The 25,016-nt window shown below is 41.8% G+C and overlaps 1 protein-coding gene across 2 annotated transcripts in view; it reads right to left on the bottom strand.

The window, feature by feature from the left end:
- Positions 1–285: 285 nt before the first annotated feature.
- Positions 286–25,016, bottom strand: part of bcar1 (BCAR1 scaffold protein, Cas family member) — a 230,884-nt gene continuing 206,153 nt past the window's right edge. For both annotated transcript variants that reach the window (XM_078544216.1, XM_078544215.1), the window contains exons 3-7: positions 18,210–18,389; positions 17,076–17,195; positions 13,170–14,429; positions 6,441–6,530; positions 286–3,519 (exon numbers count right to left, since the gene is read on the bottom strand). In XM_078544216.1, the coding sequence (XP_078400342.1) occupies positions 3,010–3,519; positions 6,441–6,530; positions 13,170–14,429; positions 17,076–17,195; positions 18,210–18,389 (2,160 nt within the window). In that variant the 3' untranslated portion in view covers positions 286–3,009. The remainder of the gene's footprint in view (positions 3,520–6,440; positions 6,531–13,169; positions 14,430–17,075; positions 17,196–18,209; positions 18,390–25,016) is intronic.

Below are 25,016 nucleotides of genomic sequence, written 5' to 3'. Positions count from 1 at the left end.
GTTGCATTCTGTTCCGATGCCTGTATTGATAAACATAAGGAAGAGCTTCAAAGACCAGGGCCCTGAAATTACACAATGGCTGATTTGCACATGAAATTTTAATTGGTATTAGTACTCAATATTCCACCAGATAATATCTCAGGCCAGGCGCTTCCTCACAAAGAGGGAGAAAAATTAACCCCAGCAGCTGTCCTGTCTCTCTTGGTTCTTACAGTCGCTGTCAAGGAGGAGCCATATTTTAAAGAGTAACTAGCTCTTGATCAATAAAACTTGTAGTGTCAGGTGTCTGAGGATTTCCATGTTTTTATTTTTTGCTCCATTTGGTAAGTTAATACACACAATGTTCAACACACGACAATATTATTTACCTTCTTAGTTTGTACAGGAAGGGAATTCAAAGTCCAATAAGGTGAACCTGTAAGTAAACTAAAGGCTCACTATTAAAAATCAAATCCTTAAATCTATCATCCCACTTAGCCTTACAGGTAATTTAATTTGCAATTAGGCATTTACTGTGAAATGAGATTTCACTCAGATTCACCTTCATCTGACCTGTAGCCACAATGCAATTGTACAGCAACTTATCCGCAAAGCAGGTCACACTCTCAGCATCATCATCAATGCCTGCTTAGTAATAGTCACAGCATTTTAAAATAATTCATTGTATTGGAAGTATGTCACAAGACAGTATAATCATCTCCTGTCGACATCTAACGGCATTACCATCCCCCCGAGTCTCCCACCATCCTGGGTGGGTCACCACTAACCAGAAACTGAACTGGACCAGCCTCATAAATGCTGTGGCTTCTCGAGCAGGCCAGAGGCAGAGTATTCCTCCCCCCACTAAGGTCACTTGTTTAAGGCAACGTTCGGAGCTTTCTGTTTGGAAGCTGAAATTCTTAGACCTTGGATGGTCTCAAGTTTGGTGCTAAAGAACGGTGCCTGGAGTGCCTCCAAACACCAAACAAAACCAGCACCGGCCTAACGTTCAAAATGGATCGCAAATTTAATGGCATTTCCAAAAGGGCAGTCGGAAAATTTGTTTCCTAGGACAGTTTTGTCTGTTGAAGCCACAAACACACAACTCATTTTAATGGTTCTTAAGCCTGTTTAATAATTAAAAATAAATCCAGTTGAATATAATACAAAAGTCAACAGCCACCCTAAACCAACCACCGTGCAAGAGAAATAAAAATTTTTATAGATATGAACCAGTATGCATTGTAAAGAATACATCACATTTACAGTAGTCTTTCACCATAATGTTAAGACCAGAAACAAAATAAAAGGATAAAATACAAAATAATTTTTAGGCTATCAGGGGATTTCTAGCATGACTGTAAAAGCTCCAATTATGAATATTAATGTCAGGATCACTTTCACCCCTTTTACATTGCAATTCTTTAACCCATAATTTGGATTACTTTTAACATATACACTTATGGGCGCTAATTTCTAACTGATTAACTTACTCAAGCGGCGCTGTGTCAAATTGTTCTCTTCAGTCCACGCAATCTTTTACAGGTCAGTACACAACACGCATAGTCACAGCGCCTGACCATCCGTTGAGAAGAAACTGGCTACAGAATTCTAATTTTCACGAAAGCGAGATTAAGAGTCTTTGACCAGAATTTGTCAAACACAGTTGCTCATATTCATATAATGTGCAGACATATACAAAGATACATTTCTTATAGGGTTATAGCCCTCCAATCAAGTCAAATATCAGCCATTTAAATTTCAAACATACATAAAATTTTCTATATATAAAAAAAAAAATCTGGAGTGTGCAAGGTGTTGCCACATGCAGATTGGATAAGTAAAGCTTAATGGATGATCCAACAAACCTCATTTAAGAAGGTTGGACCCAAATGGCTGCAATTGTCAGCAATTCTTCTGCAATGTAAAGGGGATACTAACTATTGGATGTAAAAGATTATGGACTCCAGTCATTGACTGATCAAAGGCCGTCAGCTCTGAAGCGAGTTGATGTAATATCACAGCTCCAACAACACTGGTCGAGACTGATGCCCTTAGGCAGTCTTTGGTTAAAAGGTTCAAATGAAGTTCTCACACTTTTCCAGTCATTGTTTCAGCTGAAACCCGACTTGGTCTGTTCAACATATTATTTTTGCAAATATAATTATAGCAAATGTTAAACTCAATTTTTTTTTATACACCTTCGTATATAAAAAAACACAAACTTAAATAGGTCACTAAAATATCACTATTAAGTCAGTTTTCTTTTTGCTTCCCCACACCATGAGATCCATTGTGAAAAGAAGCTGCAAATGACTTTAGCTCTGTTCACCAGCAGAAGCTTTTAATAATGTCAAGGCACCAATTCATTTGCATTTTCTGCAGTGGGCTGGCAAAAATGGATAATATTGAAATGCAATGGAAAGCATAGTGCCCAAGTGAGGTATGGTTCAAACCGTCCAGAAAACATTAATATCATTTATTTTGTTTAAACATATAATGAAATTCGAAGGGATAAGTTCGCCATCTGCTGTACCTGTTAGCTCCTCATCTTCTATGACCCTCCATCGAGAGGACATTAATGATGTGTTAAACAGAATTAGAACTCTTAAATCAGCAGAGACATTTCATCAATTAAAACAGCCTCATGACAATGAAAAAGTGACTTAGTTAATTGTCACAGTAGAAAATTGCTTTCCATCTATTTTTAATGTTCCAATAATCCTCCACTCACTTTTAATGAATTTTTAAAATAGAACCCACATGTCCATGATTTAAAATCAACAATGAAAATAATTATTTCCATTTCATATTATAGAACACAACATTGAAAAGAACTTCTAAAAGAGAAAAAAAGGAGCTACTACCTTGTTTAGAATTTAAATACCTTTCTGATTAATAAGAAATGGCACAATCTCACCAAAAGAAAAAGCACTTTTCCCTGTATGGGTATCTCCAGGACAATATTTACAATAATCCATTTACAGCTGTCAATTCTTTCAGTCTTAAGATGCAGTTTTATCTGCATCCTTACATTGCTGCTAACTGTCCTAGCACTATCTTGAACTGATGCGTACAGTGGGACAGTTCAGTGACTCTGTCCATCATCTCTTTGGCGGCAGAGCCAGATGGGTATTGCAAGGCTGCTGTCTTGGTTGTGATGACAATATGTTTAAGCATCTCACAAAGGAGGTTACTGTAGTGTGTGACTTTATTGCGAACCTCTTGCGACTTAGCCTGGCGGGAGAGCGTGTCCCCGATGAACACCAACTTGTGCGCGCTGAGAATGACAAACTTGCTGTGAGCCACAAAGATTTTAGGAGGTTGGTTGGTGTGAATGGATGTGAAGAAGGCATCGATGGCATTGATTAATGTGGTAATATTCAGCTCACACTGTTCTGAGTAAAACAAAAGGAGCTGCTTGTCCGAGGGGCTCAGCTTGCTCTTAACCTGCCCATATTGGTGCGTTGGGGTCCAGTTTGAGAGGTCATTCTCAATAGGTCTTGTTACTTCTTGTTCAAGGCGCTCAAATTGTTTAACCTGTAGAGGAAAAGCAATAAACAAATGTCAGCAATCCTTTCTCAGGCTACTGTTACCTTGAAAAGGCACTTATCACATGAAATTGAGAATTTTCAGACAATATTAAACGCTTGGAACAGTCTCAGCTCCAAACACTGCTGGCCCACCACTGTGTTGTTTCATTTCTATGGGTCAGAGTGCTGCAGACACCGTGGGGCCAATTTGTATGAAAGCTCGCTCCCATGAGGAATTGTTATTGAAAAATCACAGGTGTCCATCAATTAATGGATGGAAAATTATGAGGGGCTCAGCTGTAATTTCAGGATGTAAGCTCCCAATGGACAAGAGGCACACACTGAGGAAATCCTCCCTTACACATTGTGAAGCTTGAAACATTCGTGTGGTGTGCTGAGGAAAGCACCAGCTGAAGCTGGAGTAAAGTATTACAGGTGTTGCTATGTCATGATTTCTTCCAGTTTCCCACTCTTCATGTACTATTCTAAAACTATCAATGAGACAGTGGTGCAGTGGTAATGTCACTGGACTAGTGATCCAGAGGCCCAGGTTGGTGCTCTGGGGACATGGGTTCAAATCCCACCATAACAGCTGGAACAATTTGAACTCAATGAATAAATCTGGAATATAAAGCTAATCTCAGTGATGGTAACCATGACAACCATCATAGATTGTTGCAAAAACCCACCTGGTTCACTAATCTTCCTTTATGGAAGGAAATCTGCAAATCCTACCTGGTCTGGCCTACATATAACTCCAGACCCACAGCAATGTGGTTGACTCTTAATTGCCCTCTGAAATGGCCTAGCAAGCCACTCAGTTACATACAAATTAAATTAAGAGGAGTAGGCCATTTGGCCCCTCGAGCCTGCCCCGCCATTCAATAAAATCATGGCTGATCAACTCCACATTCCTGCCAACCCCCGGTAATCTTTCACCCCCTTGCTTATCAAGAAGCAATCTCCTCTGCCTTAAAGACATTCAAAGAATCTGCCTCAACCACATTTTGTCAAAGAGAATTCCAAAGTCTCAAACCTCAACAAAATTTTTTCCTCATCTCTGTCTTAAATGGGTGACCCCTTATTTTTAAACCGTGACCCTCTAGTTCTAGATTCTCCCACAAGAGGAAACATCTTTTCCACACCCACCCTGTCAATTTGCTTCAGGAATTGTTTCAATCAAGTTGTCTCTTACTCTTCTAAACTCCAGCAGATACAAGCCTAGCCTGTCCAACCTTTCCTCATAAGACAACCCACCTGTTCCAGGTATAAATCTAGTAAACCTTCTCGGAACTGCTTCCAACATATTAACATCTTTCTTTAAATAAGGAAACCAATACTGTACAGAGTACTCCAGATGTGGCCTTACTAATGTCCAGTATAACTGAAACATAACCTCCCAGCTCTTGTATTCAATTCACCTCACAATAAACTATAACATTCTATCAGCTTTGCTAATCACTTGTTGCACCTGCATACTAGTCTTTTGTGATCCACGCACTAGGACACCCAGATTCCTCTGCATCTCAGAACTCTGCAATCTCTCACCATTTAGATGATATGCTTCTCATTTAATCATCCTGCAAAATGGACAACCTCACATGTTGCCACATTATACTCCATCTGCCAGATCTTTGCCTACTCACCTATCTATATCATTTTGTAGCCTTCTTATGTCGTCACAATTTACTTTCATACCTATCTTTGTGTCATCAGCAAATTTAGCAACCATACCCTCAGTCCCTTGATCCAAATCATTTATATAAATTGTAAAGAGTTTGAGGCCCCAACACTGATCCCTGTGGCACACCGCTCGTCACATCCTGCCAATCAGAAAGTGACCCATTTATGCCTGCGCTTCATTTACTGTTAGCTAGTCAATCTTCTATCCATGCCAATATATTACCCCCTATACCATGAGCTTTTATTTTCCGTGATAACCTTTGATGTGGCACTTTATCAAATGCCTTCTGGAAGTCTAAGTACAGTACATCCACCGGTTCCCCTTTATCCACAACACATGTTACTTCTTCAAAGAACTCCAATAAATTGTTAAATTTGATTTTCCTTTCACAAAACCAGTTCAAGGGCAACTAGGATGGAAAACAAATGCTGGCCTTGCCAGCAATGTCCACATCCAGGAAAAAAATTTTTTAAAAACATGCAACTGAAGGAGACAAAACAATAGATTTTCTCCATACTAATCAGAAGGGGGAAGTGTTCCTCCTTTGTCTAGGAGGGCTATGCCAATTCTAGCACCCATATTTCCTGTAGCAACAGCACCCACACCTAATAATGCACCCCTCGCATAGCCCTAGTTCAGATCAGCAGAGACCAGGGATCAATGCAGGCAGTTTTATTTTCTAGATGACTCAGTTCTGCACTGGTTAACGTTTTGCAAACTGACACAAAGATAAAAATAACTGATTTACAACTCCAAAAACCCAATCAGTATTTTCACATCATGACAGCATCTGATAAGGATAAACGGTTCACTAAGACATTTTCTCTCCTCAAAAACAATTTTTCACAGTGATGTGGTCCGATTCTTAACCTCAAGGAGAAAACCTGGATAAGACAGGAGCTCTCTTTGAAATCAACCAAAGCCCAAAGGTGGGTGATTAAAACAGCAGCTCTTGAATCAATTGATGGGGTAAATTAGTTCGATACAACAATCCTCCCTGAGTACGTAATGGGTAGGAAGTCAGGACATTAGCCTTTCCCTGCCTTAGCCTGCTTCAGTCTGACTTGTGAGGGTCCCAACTCTCTCCTGGTGCAGCTGAGCACACAGCCCAGTCCAGAGGGACGTCTGCACTATTGTTCTCGATATCTGTAGGGGCTTCAACACCTTCACAATGTGCAAAATGTGTCATTATTAAATGAGTACTCAAATCCTGCTCTCCACAGCATTGTGAAATCTGCTCTCACCTGCTGCTGCTCTAGCTGAGCTTTGCCTTGCCTTATGATATTCTCCTTCTCCAACAGCTCCTTCTGAGTTTTCTCAAACTCTTCTTTCCCCTGAAATTTAAAGAAAGAGTGTGCAACATTAATGAAAGCAAAGCTATGAATGACCAAATGACTAAGAAGGCACCCCCCCGCCAAGAGTAACATTGTAAAACAGACACTGAAAGGATTTTGTTGTCAGATTTTGTTTCTTGCTTCAAAATATTTCTTGCGCATCACCAACACTGCCAAATATGAACTGCCCAAATGATTCACTCACAGCATGCAGGACAATGAATCCAGGACAAATTCTTCACCGCGCACCCCTAATTAGGTCCATGGGTAGCTGAGTTACAAGAATGGCAACTCATGGCCAGCCACAGCTGAGTGGGCTTATTCCAGCCAGGGAAAAATCAAGGCCTTACAACTGGTCTCAGCACCTCGAGGCCTGGGAAGAGGGGCACAGAAAACCGCCAGGGTTCTCACTGCTGATCCTCATTAGTGCTAGACATTGAGAGCGAATCTGATGAGATAAAGATCAATTCGAGCCACAGTACACTCCTAGATGGGAGTCGTCTACAGGGGACCCTAGTTACCCAGACCGAACATCAGTGTCTTCAGGAAAAGGAGGCAAGGAGAATAAAATAAACTTACACTGCATTATACAGTGAAAGCTCCTGATTAATGAAACCAAACTCTATGGATGGACAGTAGGTGTCATTTTGTTACATTTTGCTTCAAGCTCTCCTTACATTAAATCAGCTCATGTGTCTGTTCAAATATTATCCAGGGTGTCATCTTGTTTTAGAAAATGAATTTGCTCCAATTTCATTTTTTTTTAAATCTCTTTTTTAGAATACCTTCAAAAGATCTGGGTTTGCAGTACTCCAAAACTCTCTGAGTGCAATTGGGGCTGCAAAGGCAAATTGATCCTGTTTGGAATTGCACCACACGTTGTCAGTGAGATAGGCTGAGGCTTCAGGTAAGTGAGGGTCATCCCACCTGCTGCCCCCGCCAGAAGCAAAGTGCTGCACCAGGACCCTCAATTCTTCCTTTGTAACATTTTATACAATAAAGGAAGCTTCTTCAAATTGCGATTGGTTGTCCTTAGGCAGCCCTAATATCTGCCTCTAGACCTTGGCTGCATTATACAAATGAAATGCCCATTCACAGTCTGCCTTAGAGTAGCAATCAGTACTGGCTGTAAACTACCAATGTTGATCATCACAAAAACATCGATAATTATGTAGATTAAGTTTTTAATGCAGCAAGTGGTGGGGGTTTGGAATGCACTGCCCGAGGGTGTGATGGAGACAGATTCAATTGTGGCTTTCAAAAGGGAAATGGATAATAATCTGAATAGGAAAAATAATTGCAAGGCTATGGGGAAATGGCAGAGGAGTGGGACTCACCGAGTAGTTTTTACAGGGAGCCAGCATTGACATGACAGGCTGAGTGGCCTCCTCCTCTGCTGGAATCATTCTATGATGAAGACTATTCAGTGTAGGAAAGGAAATCACGGTACTGGACATCAAAATTTTCTCAAATCTTCGAATTTGAACTCCTTTTGTTTCTAATCATAATTTATGGGCTGTGATTATGGAATCATTCCATAAAACATGTAAGGGCATTAAAAAATCCAAAACCCGAGAACAGGAACAAAAGTAGGCTGCTCAGCCCCTTCACCATGTTCCATCATTCAATGAGAATATGGTTGATCTGCATTTTAATGCTATCCACCTACTTTGGCCCCACACTCTCTTGTATAAGCTCTTGGCTAGCAATAATCTATCAGTCTCAGATTTAAAATTATTAATTGATTTAGCATCGACTGATTTCTGTGGGAGAGAGGTCCACACTTTCACCACCCTTTGTGTGATGAAGCATTGTCTAACTTCTCTCTGGTTCGCTTGGCTTTCAGGTTAAGACATGTTCCCTTGTCCTAAACTCCCCTGTCAGCAGAAAAAGTTTCTCTCTATCTACAGTATCAATTCCTTTCAAAATCCTCAAATCCTCAATGAAATTACCCTTCAACCTTCTACAATGCAGGGAATGCAAACCTAATTTCTGTAATCTCTCCTCATAATCTAATCTTTGGAGCCTCAGTGATATTCTGGTGAATCTGCACTACATTCCTCCCAAGGTCAACACGTTCTTCCTAAAATCTACTGCCCAGGACAGTACACAGTATTCTAAATCTGGTCTAAACAGGGCTTTCTATTTCCTCCCCTTTATTTTTTCCCTCAAGTTAAAAAGACTAACGTTCCATTAGCCTTTTTGACTTCTACTTTATAGTGATCTGAGTATAAGGACCCATAACCTCTTTGGGCCTCCACTCTTCCTAGCTTTTCACCATTTAAAAAATACTCAGATGTATCCTTTTTTTGGACCAGAATGGATGAGCTCACACTTTAACTACATCAAAATCCATTTGCCACAGATATTCCCACTCACTTAATCCAATAATGTTTCTGTAACTTTATGCTCCTGTCTACACTACTTACTATACACACCAATCTTGTCAACAAACTTGAATATATGGCACTACACTGTCTTAACCAAGTCATTAATAAATGAAGTAAATCGCTGAAGGTGTAGCACAGATCCTTTCAAGAAACCACTCGTCACTTTCTTTCAATTAGAATACACACCCTTTATCCCTACTCTCTCTCTTCTACCACCGAACCAAATCAATAATTTTCCTTCAATTCCATGAGCTTTTAATTTTACCTAAATGTCTTTTATGTGGAACGTTATCATATACTTTCTGGAAGTCCATATAAACTACATACCCCTGTATACTACTTTAGTTGCTTCCTCAAAAAATTCAATTAGGTTCATTAGACAGGACCTATCCTTTAGAGAGCCAATAAGAGTTTGTAATCAGGTCAAATTTCTCTACGTGTTCAGTCGCTCTGTCCTTAGTTACCCTGGGTAATACCAGAACTGTTTCAGTAAAGAAGAATAATGCAACAACAACGTGCATTCATATGGCATAATTAACCTAGTGAAATATCCCAAGGCACATCGCAGGAGTATAATCAAACAAAAATTGACACAGATAAAGAAGTGGACATTAGAACAGGTTACCAAATGTTTGGCCAAAGAGGTGGGTTTTAAGCTGCAGTCTAAAGGGGGAGAGGAGGAGCGTTGAAAATGTTTGGGGAGGGAAGTCTAGAACTTAAGGCCTAGATGGCTGAAAGCCTGACTGCCAATGTTGGGGCGAAAGAAATAGGATATGGAGAAGAGGCCAGGATTGGAGTAATGGAGAATTCTATGAGGAGTACATTGGTTGAGAATTATAAAAGGAGATAATTTTTCCTCTGCTTTGTTCTTGAGAAACATTATGTACTCAGGTACAAAGCAAAAAAAAATGAGACTGCTAAAGTGACACTGCATCTGTCCCTTTGAACTAGGCATTAGGTACTATACTCTACTCCACTCAGAATGGAGGCCATCCGCACGGTCGACACAAAGACTGTGAAGATCGGGAAAAAAGTGCCATCTTTTTGCTTTAAAGCTGACTGAAAAATCTCTCTGGGCTGGTGGGTGAGTTTCTAACCTGTGTTCAGGGTCAAGCCCTAGGCTACTGATATGGGCGAGTTCAGATCACATCAAGTGTAGCGTACTGAAGGTGCTTTCTGCCTGACTTGCACCCAAGCAGAAGAGAAGAAAATCAGCCCATCCTATACATTATGATGAAATGCCATTTCTTTTTGCCATAGCAGCAAAAGCACCACAAGGTGGTGCTGTAAGACCATGCTGCCTCCAAGTCTCAGCACAACAAACATTGGAATAACATTTGATTACAACGCAAGGTCAGATTTTCACATCAAGGTTATTTTTTTCTTCCCCTACAGTTAATGCACAACATCAATTATCTGTCCTTGGATCTGAAAGGAGTGGTCAATCACTGAGCAGTAATAATCTGATCAGAGTGTAGTATATGTTAAGAGGGAAAAAAGATAGCTTACGTTTTCGATAAAACAAAGCCAATGCCCAGGGCCTAAGAAAAAGGATTCCAGAACAGCACCAACTGTGTTTTAAACATTTATGTTGTTTCAATTAGCCACAGATAGTATTTTGTTGGCGCGGAATTGGATTTGATTTTTAAGCTCGTCTTCACTTTCGTGTAATTCAGAGTACACGCTGGATTGATTTTACATATTTGTCCTCGATTTGAAAATCACTCCATGGCTTTGTCCCACTTACCTCAGCGATCTTCCCCAGCTAATTGTCCTTTCTACCATGCTGTGTCTACATCACCTCTCCTGGCCATTAAGTATGCATCTCACCAGCACCATGCCCCCAGCTATCTGAAATTCCCTTTCTAAATCTACCCATCTTGACCCCCGCCACCCCCCCCTCACTTCCTTTTTCAAATACTTTCCAGAGACCCTTCTTTACCACCGTGCATTTAGCTCTGCCCAGTGTTCAGGAAACGTTAGAAGCACTCAGGAAGTCAGTCAGCATCAGTGGAGAGACAAGGCGAATTAATGTTTCAGCTGCTGATCCTTCATGAGCAACAGCAATGGGCAACATCAGTTGTGAAAAAAGGCCCTCACCAGAAAAGTTAACCTGTCTGGTCTCTCCACAGATGCTGGCAGACTCGTTGAATGCTGGCAGCAGTTTTTGTCTCAGCTTCAGGTTTTCAGCATTTGCAGGGTTTTCCTGTCTTGCTTTTTCTGTACATGAGCAGCAATGTTATTCTTGTTGAGTCCTAGCAGTGCCTCAGCCCCTGTGGTTTAATACACCTCAAGTTGTCTCACAAGCTCTTTTTCTTCGTGGTTCAGGCTGGTTTCCCTCTATCGGGTAAAGGTTTTCTAGCCTAGATTTTCCAACTGCGTTACTTTTATAAACAAGTTACCACAGTCCTTAAAATAACACCCTTCTATAAATTTAGGCTACAAAAGTTGTTATTTGCAGCAAATTATCATGATCAATTGCAGAGATCAGCAGCCAGAAAAGTCCTCTTCAATATGTGTGGCAACTGATTCACTACCTCAAAAAATAGTGATGATGAGAAAAACCTTTTTATTTTACCACCACCTCTAATCTGACTATGCATGTCAGAGTAAACTAATGAAAATGAATAAACCTGTTCCCTGCTACTGTGTTTGGACCTTAAACTGCAGATTCATCATCAATCACAGCTCTTCAACAAAGTGATTAGTCAATTATATAATAGCAGAGATTGCTGTACAAAGCAAGGGGCAACATTCAATATTTGAAATTTAGATTTGCAAGAAGGATGCAAGCAGGTTGAATGGCTGTTGAAAAACACTAGGAGTTAAGCAAAAACATAGAAAAAGTGTAGCAGTCTGTTTATTCTTAAATTCCATTGCCTTTATTAAACTCACATCCAAGGGGAACTTGTGACTCTTGTGGAAGGGCCGGCTGAGGGTGCAATGATTTCACCAGCTTTTGAGATCCTGGGAAATAATGACTAAAAGTAGGATGAGTCCAGATATCAACATAGTGGGATGTAGGGAACCAGAAGTTACCTGGAGTTTAAGGGATCAATCTAAAAAATTTAGAAGGAGCTATGACCACGACTTTGTTGATGAAAAAAATGAGAAATCAGAACAATTACAATGGAGGGGTTAGGCACTTGGGTTGAGCGGAGAAGTGCCTTTAGCCAAGTCTTTTCCATGTACCCTATTCAGTCGGCCATTCAATAATCCCCAGATTAATACCTTTTACTAAACTAGCCAAGGAGTTGAAATCCATAGGCTCTTGTGCTCACGGATAGAAGGTCTGTTCATTAGCTAAGATGACCTCACCTAATGAAAGGGCCCTTGTGATAACTGAAGGCTTGTGGATTAAAGCTCCAGTTAGTCTAATAAAAAAAACCGCACTTACTTACCCAGACCTGATTTATGAGGACTGATGCCGCTGTACTAAATCATTTATACAACATTATTTTAAAAGGAGTTAAATGATGAACCCAAAGTGATCTTCAAACACATTACAGGTGCCAGGTCTTAGTGCCACACAAAACACTTTGCGGACGATTTGTAAACGCAGCTTTCTATATACATCCACCTCTTTGGGATCTGAGAGCAGTTTAACTGCTTTCAGAGTGCTGTAGGGGTGTCAGAGGAATACATCATCGGGATCAGCTACACTGACACGCACTTCACAAAATTCAAGGGGAAGGAAAAATTATGGAAGGGCATCCTGACTTGCGAAAACCAATCGTTTCCACCTAGAGCAATGCTATGTAAATAAACAGAATCTGAAAAGGGGGAAAATACAGGGCCAAAGCTGCTTATATCTTGGAGATTAAGCAAAGCAAAAGCTCAGATGGACCTCTTCCCTTCTTCTGATCTTTGTTCTCAGGCTTATTTTTGGTTTGGATATTTCCCTTACACCAGCAATATCTTTTTATTTCTCCTGCCTCCAGAGGGCACCAACTCTTTGTTGGGGTTCACTCCCCCAGGTGACAGTCACCTCCAGTACCCTAGGCACTATTTATGTGAGAGCTTGGTAGTGCCTATGAGCAGCCTATTCCACCACTGCAGCTTCACAACTGAAGCCATCCTGCCCTCACCTGACAACACAGACATGGAGTCTTCAGCAACTGGAAAGTTTTAGTTCTAAAAGCTTGTAGTCTATTAGCCTATGTAGTGATTTTTTTTTAAACTAAATTAATAGTATGCACTGCTGTACCAATGCAATAAGATCAGATTTGAGCTTTGGATCAACACCAACCTGTAAGTGAACGTAGTCGTAGTCCTCCATCCATCCACTGCCATTATTTTCATACTGAGTGTCTGGTGACTCTTCAGCTGTATATCTTGGTGGGGATGGTAGAGGCCTTGCCTGGATATTGGCCTTATCTGTTAATCCTGTCTGATAGTTTGATATGTTGTTGTTATTTGTTGAGTGGCTGCCACTCTCAAAGCCAGCAGGGGGCACGGTAGACTTGTTATCCCCCTGTTGTGACTTTGTCCGTTTGAAGAGCAATGAAGCATTCCCATGAAGGAAAGAGGCAAGCTGTTTGGTATCATCAGGGATACCTCGCGAGTACATCACAAATCGGTCCAGATCATCGGCTGAGCTTTGCTTGCTCATGATTAAAACATTTAGTGCCCAGTTACAGTTGTCCAAAGCCTGACTGTGTTTGAGGAGAAGCTGGTAGACATCTTCCATTTTTTGCACCTGCTTGTTCAGCTTCGTGTACAAAGTGCGGTCAGTTGCTTGTGTGGAATTTGCAACGGCTCCACGTGCAAACTCCAAAAGCTCTTTCACAGAATTCTTTACTCTCTCCACTCCTGTCTTGATGTGCTGTACGTTGGCCTCCATGTGCTCACGATTCCTCCAGCTGGTGACAATGAAGGACATGAGATAGGAAATGGAACTCTCCACATTTTGCTGGTGTTTTGCCAATATCTCCATTGCTACTTCTAGGTCCAAGTTGAGCTCCTTACTGCTCGGTTTGGGCGAGACAGAAGATTCTTTAACGGGAATGACATCAAGTGAAGATGTCGAAATGTTGCTCCTTGTGCTGCCTGTGCTGGAAGCTGAAAGTCTCTTGAAGTTGTTAGTAATTTCTTCTGTTGTGGCATCTCTGCAGACCTGAGGAGGCACATCATAAATATAATCCCCCTCAGATTCCTCATTCAAGATGACCTTCCCTCCGGAGGCTGGGACACCTAGATCCCGTGGGAAATCATACACATCCTGCAGAGATGTCTGATATCCTCCAGGTATTTTGTGGCTTGGAGGAACATCATAGATTTCCTGGCTGTTGGACGTGTCTGTTAGTTTCACTGTCAGTGGAGGTACATCATACACATCATCGACTGGATAACTGTCATGTGCTGCAGGGGTTTGAGGTGGAATAGTATATCTCATGGGATCTGTACCCTTTGGTGTCCTGTGAGAAAACGATGGTGGAATGTCATACGTATCTTCGGAGATGGGACCATCTGGAACATCCTTACTTACAGATGGGGGAATGTCATAAACCTGTATTTAAGAAAAATGCAAACTTTGAAGGAAGTAATGGCTAGATTTTCCAAAGTTCATAATTGGTTTCAGCAACACATGAACAACGTAAATACTCTGGGGCCCAAGATTCTAGGGTCCCTCCTCCCACAGTAAGTTTGGGTTGCTGCCTGTAACGCCATCCTAGGGTCTGTCAAATAATCAGGGCAGATGGCCCATTCCTGTGAAGTCGAAGAGGTGGCAGCCTGACTGCCCATTGGAAACTCAGAGCCTCACCCAGCCCACTTAAGAGGCAAGTCAGAGGCCCTTACCAAATCAAAGGGTAATCAAAACAATGTTTTCAAATTACAGTCAAAGGGAAAATAGGAATATTAATTTGAAGGTTCCCTTTGCTTGGGCACCCTTTGGGGGACTTAGGGCAACCCATAATACATCCCATGTCTACTCTCAACAGGTGTATTCCTTTGCTTTTCCCAGTTGGAGTGAATATCCAGGATTGGCCTGAACACCTACGGCCGCATTCCTAATGCTGACTATGGACCTCCCTCTCCAGCAACCAGTCGATCAGGATTTCCAATTGTATTTACAGAGAGTGGAATCCCGGAGGCTCTGGTTTCCACCCCAAAATCCTGCCCCTCCCCCATTCCTCCGGCAGCAGAGTTATCAGAGCGTCCACACACCCCAGCCCCACCCTTCTCCCCTACCCAACACCACAGGAATTATGGGCTCATTAATTGGCATTCAGAGAAACAATGTATAATATAAAAGTGTAACTTTCACATGTGGAGATTTTATCCTTCACACTAAACATCCAATAAAATTCTTCCTGCAGCAGTTAAATTAACTGATTTGAATAACCCTCCACAAATCCTGATATTACTGCACTAGTGCCATTCTATAGAGAGATAGGCCACAAGTTCATGCCCACAGTAGTACCTTCCCAATCCCAACAATGCTTCAGGTCCGGACTTGGCACATCCCTCTGGGCCAGGAAATAAGAAAGAAATTCACCCTCAGCCATTTCAATGGCTATAGGCTGTTAAAGCAGAGGTCTCGGTCATAGACATCGAACTCCTCTCTCCACCTGGGACATGAACATGGCCCAGAGAGATTTAAAAGGGAGGGATCATTTTTTCTCCTCCCTCTCCCATTCATTTCACCTTCATTAGAAAATGTTACCAAACAAGAAGAAAATAAAATTCCAGCACAAAATGGTTTTGAGACTTTTGACCATTTGGTCATGGTAGAATTTAGATCATTTATGTATAAATTACAGCAAATAGCTTAAATCCACCTCACTCAGCTTCTAGGACACATGGATTAGATCTGAAGTGGCTCTTCCACATATCAACTTCAGATAATGGATACTCAAATAGACATCCCACTCAACATGCATGTCTATTCATTTGAGGACAGCAAGGGGTAGCTGCAAGGAATCTCACTTGGAAAGACTGGCAAGCCGTTCATTGGCAGCTCGAGTGTCCAACCCCAGACACAGGAATTCAGGAGAGGGTCAGAGATCAAGCCCTTGGTTTCCTGTCAAACCAAGAAACAAAAAAGTACAAAAGAAGCACATAGCCTGGGAAAACTAGCAACCCAGACCTAGCGAGAGAGAATGTGCTCTGATTTAATTTCAGAACTAACCAATTTCAGAGAATTGTCTCTGACTGGAGAGCATTTATCCTGCTATAGGGACTCCATGACGCAAAAGAAGCAGTGTTAGAGCAAAAGGCTGGGTCACAGGCTTAAAGTGAGAAGTTTACTGTCAATGTTCATTCTTTAATTGCAAAATAAAGCAACTTTATAACTTATATTTGCTCTCGTCTCACTAAAATGTTAAATTAGTCCACCCTTGAAAGATGGCAAGGGACACAGGGCGCCACATGCGAGATGAGAATATTCTGCTCCCATAATAAGGAGTTCACAGTTACATCTCCCTGAGCCACATTATCATATGATTAAACATTGGACAGCAAATGATAAACTGATCATAAAGGATGTGGGGAAGCTTACAATGGAGCTTAACAATGTTGAAACGAAGGGAACATCTTGTACAGGCTCAAAATTTGTAACACTTATCATGCAACAAAAAATATAGCATATAACTGAGTCCAGAGCACTCTGGGGACAGCAAATTGTTTGGATAAATGAGAGTTCATTTAACTGGAACGAATTACATTAAGGAAGGGTCAGTTATCTAAAAAAGATAGTTGCTCCAAATACCAGAAATGAGATAAGCGGTAGCACAATATGTATGCCAACACATTTGAGTAAAAATACGTGTAAAACACTCCTGAGCCTCTTCCTTTCCCAATTTTCTTTCTTAGGAGGTCTCTCGCCTATGCTCCCTGTGCACCCCTACAACCGCCCCCCCAATACAGATGGAGGCAGGGAAAGAGGTAGCTTGGCTTAACTGGCCTGTGTTGTGTGTTTCCCTCCCTCCCTTGTGAAGTTTGCAGATGTCTTCACAGACTTCATCTAAAAGTTGCCCCTTGAGCAAGACACCGAAGGATACCTGCAAGGAAGCCCCGCACTCTGCCCTGGTTCCCCCTTTCTCCCCCTGGATAACTCAGGCCACTGGGAAATGTAATTCACACCACAGTCACACAATGTCACACCACACCAGCTATCTTAAACAGATGTGTCTGAAAAGAAGTGGATACTCACTATTTGTTGAGTCTGAACCTGGTGCTGTAGGTTCATTTCTACACTGGGGGGTACATCATAAATTTCCTGGGATTTATCTTTGTTTGGACCCTTCACTGCCATGGGAGGAGTATCATATACCTGATAGAAAGGAGATGGGATTAGAATGTTGATTTCTTGCCTTTAACAACTATTAATCCTGCACAACTGATGTTTATGTTTCAAAAATGTTCCTCCACATTTTTATCCAGAAAGAATCAGTGACCATTCCCTTTTACTTATCACAGTGGAACCAATAAATATGTTCAAAAGCATCCATTATGACATTCCCCAGACATACAGTTATGGCCTCATGCCCAATCTCCCATTGAAGCGGATGAAAATCTTTGAGGAATTGCACTTATTCATTACCCCCTCTGAATACCAAAATTCCACTGACCTTCACTGTGCCTAAAATATTTTTCTGTTCTCTCCTTGCATGTTGTATTTTATGACATTGTTGTATTTTGCACTGCACTTCAAGGCAGGTTATAAATGATTGCTATCATGAGAAAAGGCTTTTCTGTTAAAAGGGACACTGTCATCACAATAATAGATGCTTTACAAGCATTTTTCTTTCCTTGGGGGAGAAAACAATCATCCATCTTTGTTACCACGATGACACAATATTCCAACATGACTTATGTTGCAACTGACTTGATGGGCTGAAAGTTCTATTCCTGTTCCCCTTGCCTTGTCATCGTGTTTTACAAGTGACAGTAAACAGAAGGCTTTGCCATTTATTTATGAGGACAGTTCTCCTTTAATAGTCAGCAAATTAATCTTTCCATTCATCTCATCGCTGTTTGTGGGAGTTTGCTGTGTGCAATTAGCTGCCGCATTTCTTACATTACAACAGTGGCTACACTTCAAAAGTACTTTATTGGCTGTAAACTGCTTTGTGACATCCTGAGATTGTGCTATATAAATGCAAGCCTTTCCTTCTTTCAAATGAAACATTAATCTGATATGTATTTGGAGTAAAATATACTTAAGTTTTCGAAGCATTATTTAAGATGCACGAGAACAGTTTTCATCTAAAATGTTTTTCTGTTTTTCAACTACAGTAGCATTAAAGCTTTGCACTTTTTATTAAATGCCAAACCATTAACCCACCTCTTGTCCATACTGATTTCCAGAAGATTCCATTCCTCCTCTAGTTGGAGGCACATCATAAATCTCCTGCAAAGCGGCCGGAGGAGGATTTCTTGATGGTAGGATATCGTATTCATCTTGCTCCATCTGTGGAGGTGTGTCATAAACATAGACTCGCCCAACTCTAGTTGGAAGGACAACCTGAAGAGAGGGAATAATGCAGTTATAAATCAGTTCATAGCTTCACAAAGATTCAATCTCAGTGGTGTGTTAGTGTAGCTGACTTTGGTTAATTAAAAGACAAATTGTAGTTCAAATTCTCTGACGCATTCTTATATGGCTGCTAGCCATCTGATCTCTATCAACATACAGTCTTCAAAGGAAGGTTTCACTTGAATGGTTATTGGGAACGGCCACAGAACATACAGAGGATACATGCCAGGGACCAGTAAATCAGGGCATCAAATGGCACTGACTATGTAAATCAGGAGTGTCACAAATGTAAACTGTGACGATTGTGACACAGGTGGTTACTTTTCTAAGCCCTGCGTGCTCCAATTCCAGATTAGATTTGTTACATACTGCAATAAACAGAACATAGCCAAACAAACGTTGGATGGGGAAGTGTTACAAATCTAACGTGTTAATTAAGCACATTTTTCAAAGCTGTAGTATATGCGAAGTAAACCACTTTTGCCATGCTCTTATCTCAACAAAACAACATGATTTTACCAAGCAACACCATCACACATATGAGATTCTATTTGGGAACAGGGTTCCAGCAGGCTCTGTGCACGCAGGATTGCCAAGTGCAAACTAGTGGCATACAGCAGACATTGTATGAGCACATGGAACGGGGTTAACAAGGCTGTTGAGAACAAACAGCAGTAAAGAAGAACCACTGCTTTTTTCCTTGCGGTTTTAATAATTATTTCTAGGTACCTTTTTGGACACTAAACACCAGAGTCCATAACCATCGTTTAGAGACTTGAGCACATAATCAAGGTTGTATTCCAGTGCAGTAATGAGGGTGTGCCGCACGGTTTGGAGATGCAGTCTTTTGTATGAGGCACTAATTTGAGGCCCTGTCTGCTCATTAGGTGGATATAAAAGATCCCACGACACTCTTTCAAAGAGGAGCTGAAGAGTTCTCTCCGATGTCCTGGCCAATATGTATCCCTCAGTCAACACCACAAAAACAGATCCACTGGCCATTATCACATTGCTGCTTATGGAGCTTGCTGTGTGCAACCTGACTGCTGTGTTTCCATCACGACAACAGTGACTACACTCAAAATGTACTAATTGGCTATAAAAGCATTTTGGGACATCCTGAAAACTGCTAAATAAATGAAAGTCATTTCCTTTATAAACTGGACTTATAGACCACCTCTGAACACTTTGCAACAAATCACCAATAGAGATTACGAATAGAAAGAGTTGAGCATTTGCCCATCAACATTCAGTTACAGTCATGTTAAACTCCTCTGTCACAGTTCTTCAGGTCAAGTCTGGAGTTTCACTCGTGAGCTCCAACTTTATCATGCTTGTTATGTAGCTGCAGGTGGATTTGTGTATTTAAAATATAATGTCAAACAAGCTGAGCTTTTTTACTCGAGTTATCTGACTGACCTTGAATAGTAACCGTAGCCCTGCTGCCTGCTCACTTGGGTTTGATTCAAGCAAAATACCATTCTCTGAAACAGAATCAAGAACTGAAAGGAAAGCAAGTTCACAGGTGGTACTCAATACATTGTCATATTAAATCCATGCTCCCTTTGGTCTTCCTGCCACTGTTCCTTTCTCATGTTCTTTCCTCTTTTTAAATAGGTTGCAGCTTTTACTGGAATCCAGTTAACAAGTGAGGGCAGCTCTCTGCTTCGTACCAGATACAGTAAATGTAGTGGTTATGTTACTGGACTAGTAACCCAGAGCTATTAATCCAGAGCTGAGTTCAAGTAACAATTTACGAAAATATTGGGAATAAAAAAAAGTGACTAAAGTGGCGGATTGTCATTAAAAACCTAACTAGTTCACTCAAGTCCTTTAGGAAACCTCTGTCCTTATTAAGTCTGGTCTATATGTGGCTCCAGTTCCTAATCCAATGTGCCTGATAATTAAGGGCCCTGTGGCATGGCCTAGCAATCCAATTAGTTTCATTGGACCCAGAGAAACTAGGGATGGACAATAAATGTCAGCCTTGCCGGTAACACCTGTATCTTGAGAATGAATTAAATCAACTCAAATGAGCCTAAACAGTGAAGTCTGTTTAGAATGGGAAACTGCTCACACAATTGAGGCGAGTTCAATAGTGCCATCACCCAATGCCTCTACATACAAAGAGTCGGAGATGGGACCTTTCTGGGCAATATGATTCCGGACTGTTCCAGATAGTGCTTTTACCCACTGAGCTACTAAATCATAGAATTTACAACACTGGGGGAGGCCTGTCAAGCCTGTGTTAAAGCCAGCTCTTCATATGGGGAAATCCACTAATCCCATTGAGGGAACAATTATTTCTAAAATAAATGAGAAACACAGGGCAACTTTGAAATATTTTGCCTAGAAACATCCAAAGCTCCTTCATTGTCCTTTCACCTCACTTAATATCCTAATCTACCAACTCTATATTCACAAAAAATATACACAAATGGAGCCTCAGCAACATAGAACAAAACAAACACAGAGAACAATTTGACATTAAGGGCTATGGCAATGATGTCCTGGAAATACAATTTGCTTTAAAAGGTTCCAGTTAGAATTACTCTAAATGAATTAATGTTGGAGTTTAGAATGGTATGAAAATGCTGCACAAACAAAGTGAGAGCCCTAATGGCCTAGAAGGTAACTGCACCAGCCAGTGCATCACTAGGTTACACAGCAGAAGCTCACAGATTTGATCTCTGGTCGAAGTCCCATGACCTGATCTCAACTGTTGGGTCACTCCATTTGACCTCCATACGTGTATGAACGTTGCAGGGCAGCCAGGCCAGGCTCAAGTTTCCCCAGTCCAATAGCCTGCTAACAATCATGGGCTAACACACAGAGGGTGCCCAACATATGGAGAAATGTAGACCAAAAGGAGTTAAATGCAGAAGGGGATTAGGGAAAGCAATGTTCAAGGCTGCTTCATTTCCAAGAGGGACCACGTACAGATTCACAGAGTCATACCTAGCACAAAGGAAAGTGGTTGTGGTTGTTGGAGGTCAATCCTCTCATTCCCAGGACATTGCTGCAGGAATTCCTCAAGGCAGTGTCCTAGGCCCAACCATCTTCAGCTGCTTCATCAATGACCTTCCGTCCATCATAAGGTTAGAAGTGGAGAAGTTCGCTGATGATTGCACAATACTCAGCAACATTTGCAACTCCACTCCCCAGATACTGAAGCTATCTGTGTCCATGTGCAGCAAGACCTGGACACAATTCAGGCTTGGGCTGATAAGTAACTGTCACACCACACAGTGCTGGACAATGACTGCTGCATTTCCTACATCACAATGACTCCACTTCAAAAGTGCTCCATTGGCTATAAAGTGCTTCGTGACGTCCTGAGGTCGTGCAAAGTGCTATATAAATGCAAGCCTTTTACAGTAAATAGGAGCTACCATTAAACATGTGCACCACACAACCCTGAGCACTTGTCAAGATCTTGATGCCTAAAGCACATTGTAATCTAAATAAATTAAATGTTCAAGAACAGCACAAAACAACTCGAATGAACGGCAGCCCACATTTACTATGTTACAGTAAATCCGAGGCGGACAGGGTGAAAACAGTTAACCCCAGACCAAAAGTCAAAACCTGCTGAGTAGACCTCATCTATGGAATGTAAACTCCTGATCTACTATTGAATACCAGGTGCCGTGTGACAAATTAAACCTCACAATAAAAGAAGTCAGTTGTCACAGAAAGGCAAGGCATTCAGAAGTAGGTATTCTCCCCTAGCTTGCCAATTAATTCTATTGAGTCCCTTGCCTCCCAGATTAATTATGTTCAGTCACTCACTGTTCCAAAAATAAGACTGCGGGTTTTGCCTCCACGGACCCCTCCAGAGCTTGGATGAAACTGCTGGTACTCGAGAAAATGACGACTAACTGCGGAGACACAGCTGTTGGCCCAGTGCTGCCAGAAAACTTTGCTCTTTGTAGTGAGTACAGTAAAGGCTGCAGAAGCAACATGAGCAGCGAGAATGTATACTTTGTGTGAAAATGCGCGTGGGTGTCAGAGCCAAAGTGTGCACGAGGCAGGCGGAGGGGGTTGTGAAATATAGAACAGCAACAGTCAAGCAATCGTGTAACAAAAATGGTACAAGAGGGAAGGGAAAGGAAACAAATGTATTCAATCTACAACTCCTACACTGGGATTAGAAGCCATGATGGGGTGGATTTTCCAGGATCACCAAGGGTAGTAGAATTGGACGGAGATCAGTGCAGGCCCATAAGAGAGGCTGCCTCATTTTCTGCCCATTTAAATTAATGGTTAGCAAATTGGGCAAACTCCATTAAGGGTATTGGCTTCTCCTGTCCTTCCCCCAATTCCAGATTTTCCCATATTCACTGCGTCCAGATGATCTAATAGCCTTGGACGGAGGAACAGGAAAATTTAACCCAGTATCCAGGCACCCGAAATTATACCATAAAATCCTGATGAATCAAATCCCAGGGGATTTGTCCACATATTTGTGTTAAATGGAGCTTTGTGATAGCCACAGAGGCCCCATTCCCACATGAATATTTCTATGTAACACAATATGCCTACAAACAGGGTCTACATCAAAAAAACATATTCAAATGCCAAATTAAAACACAGTAGAGTAGTAAATGTATGAAAAATTCTCCATTCAATTTGTTTACACCTTACAGTGACTTGGCCAGGGCCGGGACCCACCACGGGCGAGGTGGCGCCCCAGCCCGAAGTCCATTGACTTGTGGCGGGACAGGAAGATCCCAGCGGCGGGCGGGTGCGGAAAATCCCGCCCCAGATCTTTGCATTGAAAACATCAGGAGTCAGCTCTGGAAAAACTCCATAATCTTTCTCCACTTAGCGTGCTGCCTTTGGATGTGCGCGTTACAGTCCACCATGTCACCAATGCAGTCAAACATATTTTTGTGCTGCAGCACAAAATCCCAGAAATCTCTACAGCCTTTGCGACATTGGCTGGGGAAATAAGCAGGTGAGTGGCTGGGCATGCTTCGGACTCATCAGGGTCATCAGCCTCCTCGGCTGAAGAATGTACTGCATTTATGATGGCATCACCTGTCAGCATAAGGCATCATCCACCTCCCTGTAAGTTTCCATGGTTCTCTTGGCTGGAATTTCCATGCCGGCCTCCCACAGGCGAGTGAAAAATGCCTCGTCGCCCAGTTGGCTGGCCTCACAACAGTTGGACTGAACTCTTGCTTATTATCAATAACCTCGATAACCCAAGATATCAGCTGGCATCAGTCCATCAAATCTATGCTGGCTCTCTGTAGACCAATCAATTCTCCCTCTCCACCCCCATAGCCCTGCAACTTTATTTCCCTCAAGTGCCCAACTAATTTCCTTTGAAATCATTGATCATCCCCACTTTCACCACCCTTGTAGGCAACGAGTTCCAGGTCATTACCACTCACTGCTCAAAAAAGTTCTTCCTCACACCCCTGCATCTCTTGCCCAAAACCTTACATTTTTTTCCTTATTCTTTCATGGATGAGTATTAGTGACAAGACCAGCATTTGTTGCCCATTGCTATTTGCTCTTGAGAAATTGGTGGTGAGCTGCCTTCTTGAACCGCTGTAGGCCATGTGGTGTAGGTAGACCCACAGTGCTGTTAGGGAGGGAGTTCCAGGATTTTGACCCAGTGACAGTGATGACACGACAATAGAGTTCCAAGTCAGGATGGTGTGTGGCTTGGATAGGAAATTGCAAGTGGTGCTGTTCCCATGCATTTGCTGCCATTGTACTTCTAGGTGGTAGATGTTGCAGGTTTGGAAGGTGCTGTCCGAGGAGGCTTGATGAGTTGCTGCCTCTATCAAATCTCCCCTCAATCTCCTTTGCTCCAAGCAGAGTAACCTCAGCTTCTCCCACTGTAGCTAAAATCCCTCATCCTTGGAACCATCCTGGTGAGTCTCCTCTGTCTGGTCAGCCTCCTCTGCACCCTCACATCCTTCCTAAAGTGCAGTGACCAGAACTTGACACAACTTGACTCGTGCGGTGGTGTAAAATGGGTATTCTCAGACTCCACTGACTGCAACAGAACTGAATATCAGGGGCTGCGTTTAACAGGCGGCCTCTCTGGTACCACCTATTCTGCGCCACCACCCAAGACAAATTTCTACCTGCTTGTGTGTGAACATTGTGCGGAATAGGATTAGGGCTGGTTGTGATACCTTTGTCGTCAAATATCACACTCAGCAAGACTCTAGATTCTCAGATGAAGCACGGTCACTTGAACTAGATAGCGAAGAGCAGCAAGTGCCTGCGGAGTCAGATCCCCAGCCCATATAGACCTTCACAGTCGGAGGAGGAGAATTCAAAGGAGAAACAAAAATTCCAAAAAGTGAATTTTGTTTGTGTCTGCCTGTCTAACTTTAAACCCTTTTCAAAAACCTATCAGCACCACTTGAAAAAAAGCAACGGTCTCAGCATGAACCAGCAAACAATCTACTTTTTTTTAACCCAACATCACACCAGAGTTGTTCAATTACTTGACAAGTCACTTGATTTTCAGATGTCTAAACTGTGCTCAGCAATAAGTTCCCAGAAAATCCAACAGACGACATGCGTTTCCTCTGAACTATAAATAGATCCAAGGAATGGCTAAAATTCTTGTTAGCAAAATAGTAA

Source organism: Cetorhinus maximus, chromosome 6, assembly GCF_964194155.1.
Source record: "Cetorhinus maximus chromosome 6, sCetMax3.hap1.1, whole genome shotgun sequence".
Lineage (NCBI taxonomy): Eukaryota > Metazoa > Chordata > Chondrichthyes > Lamniformes > Cetorhinidae > Cetorhinus > Cetorhinus maximus.
This window is presented reverse-complemented; position numbering and strand designations above follow the sequence as displayed.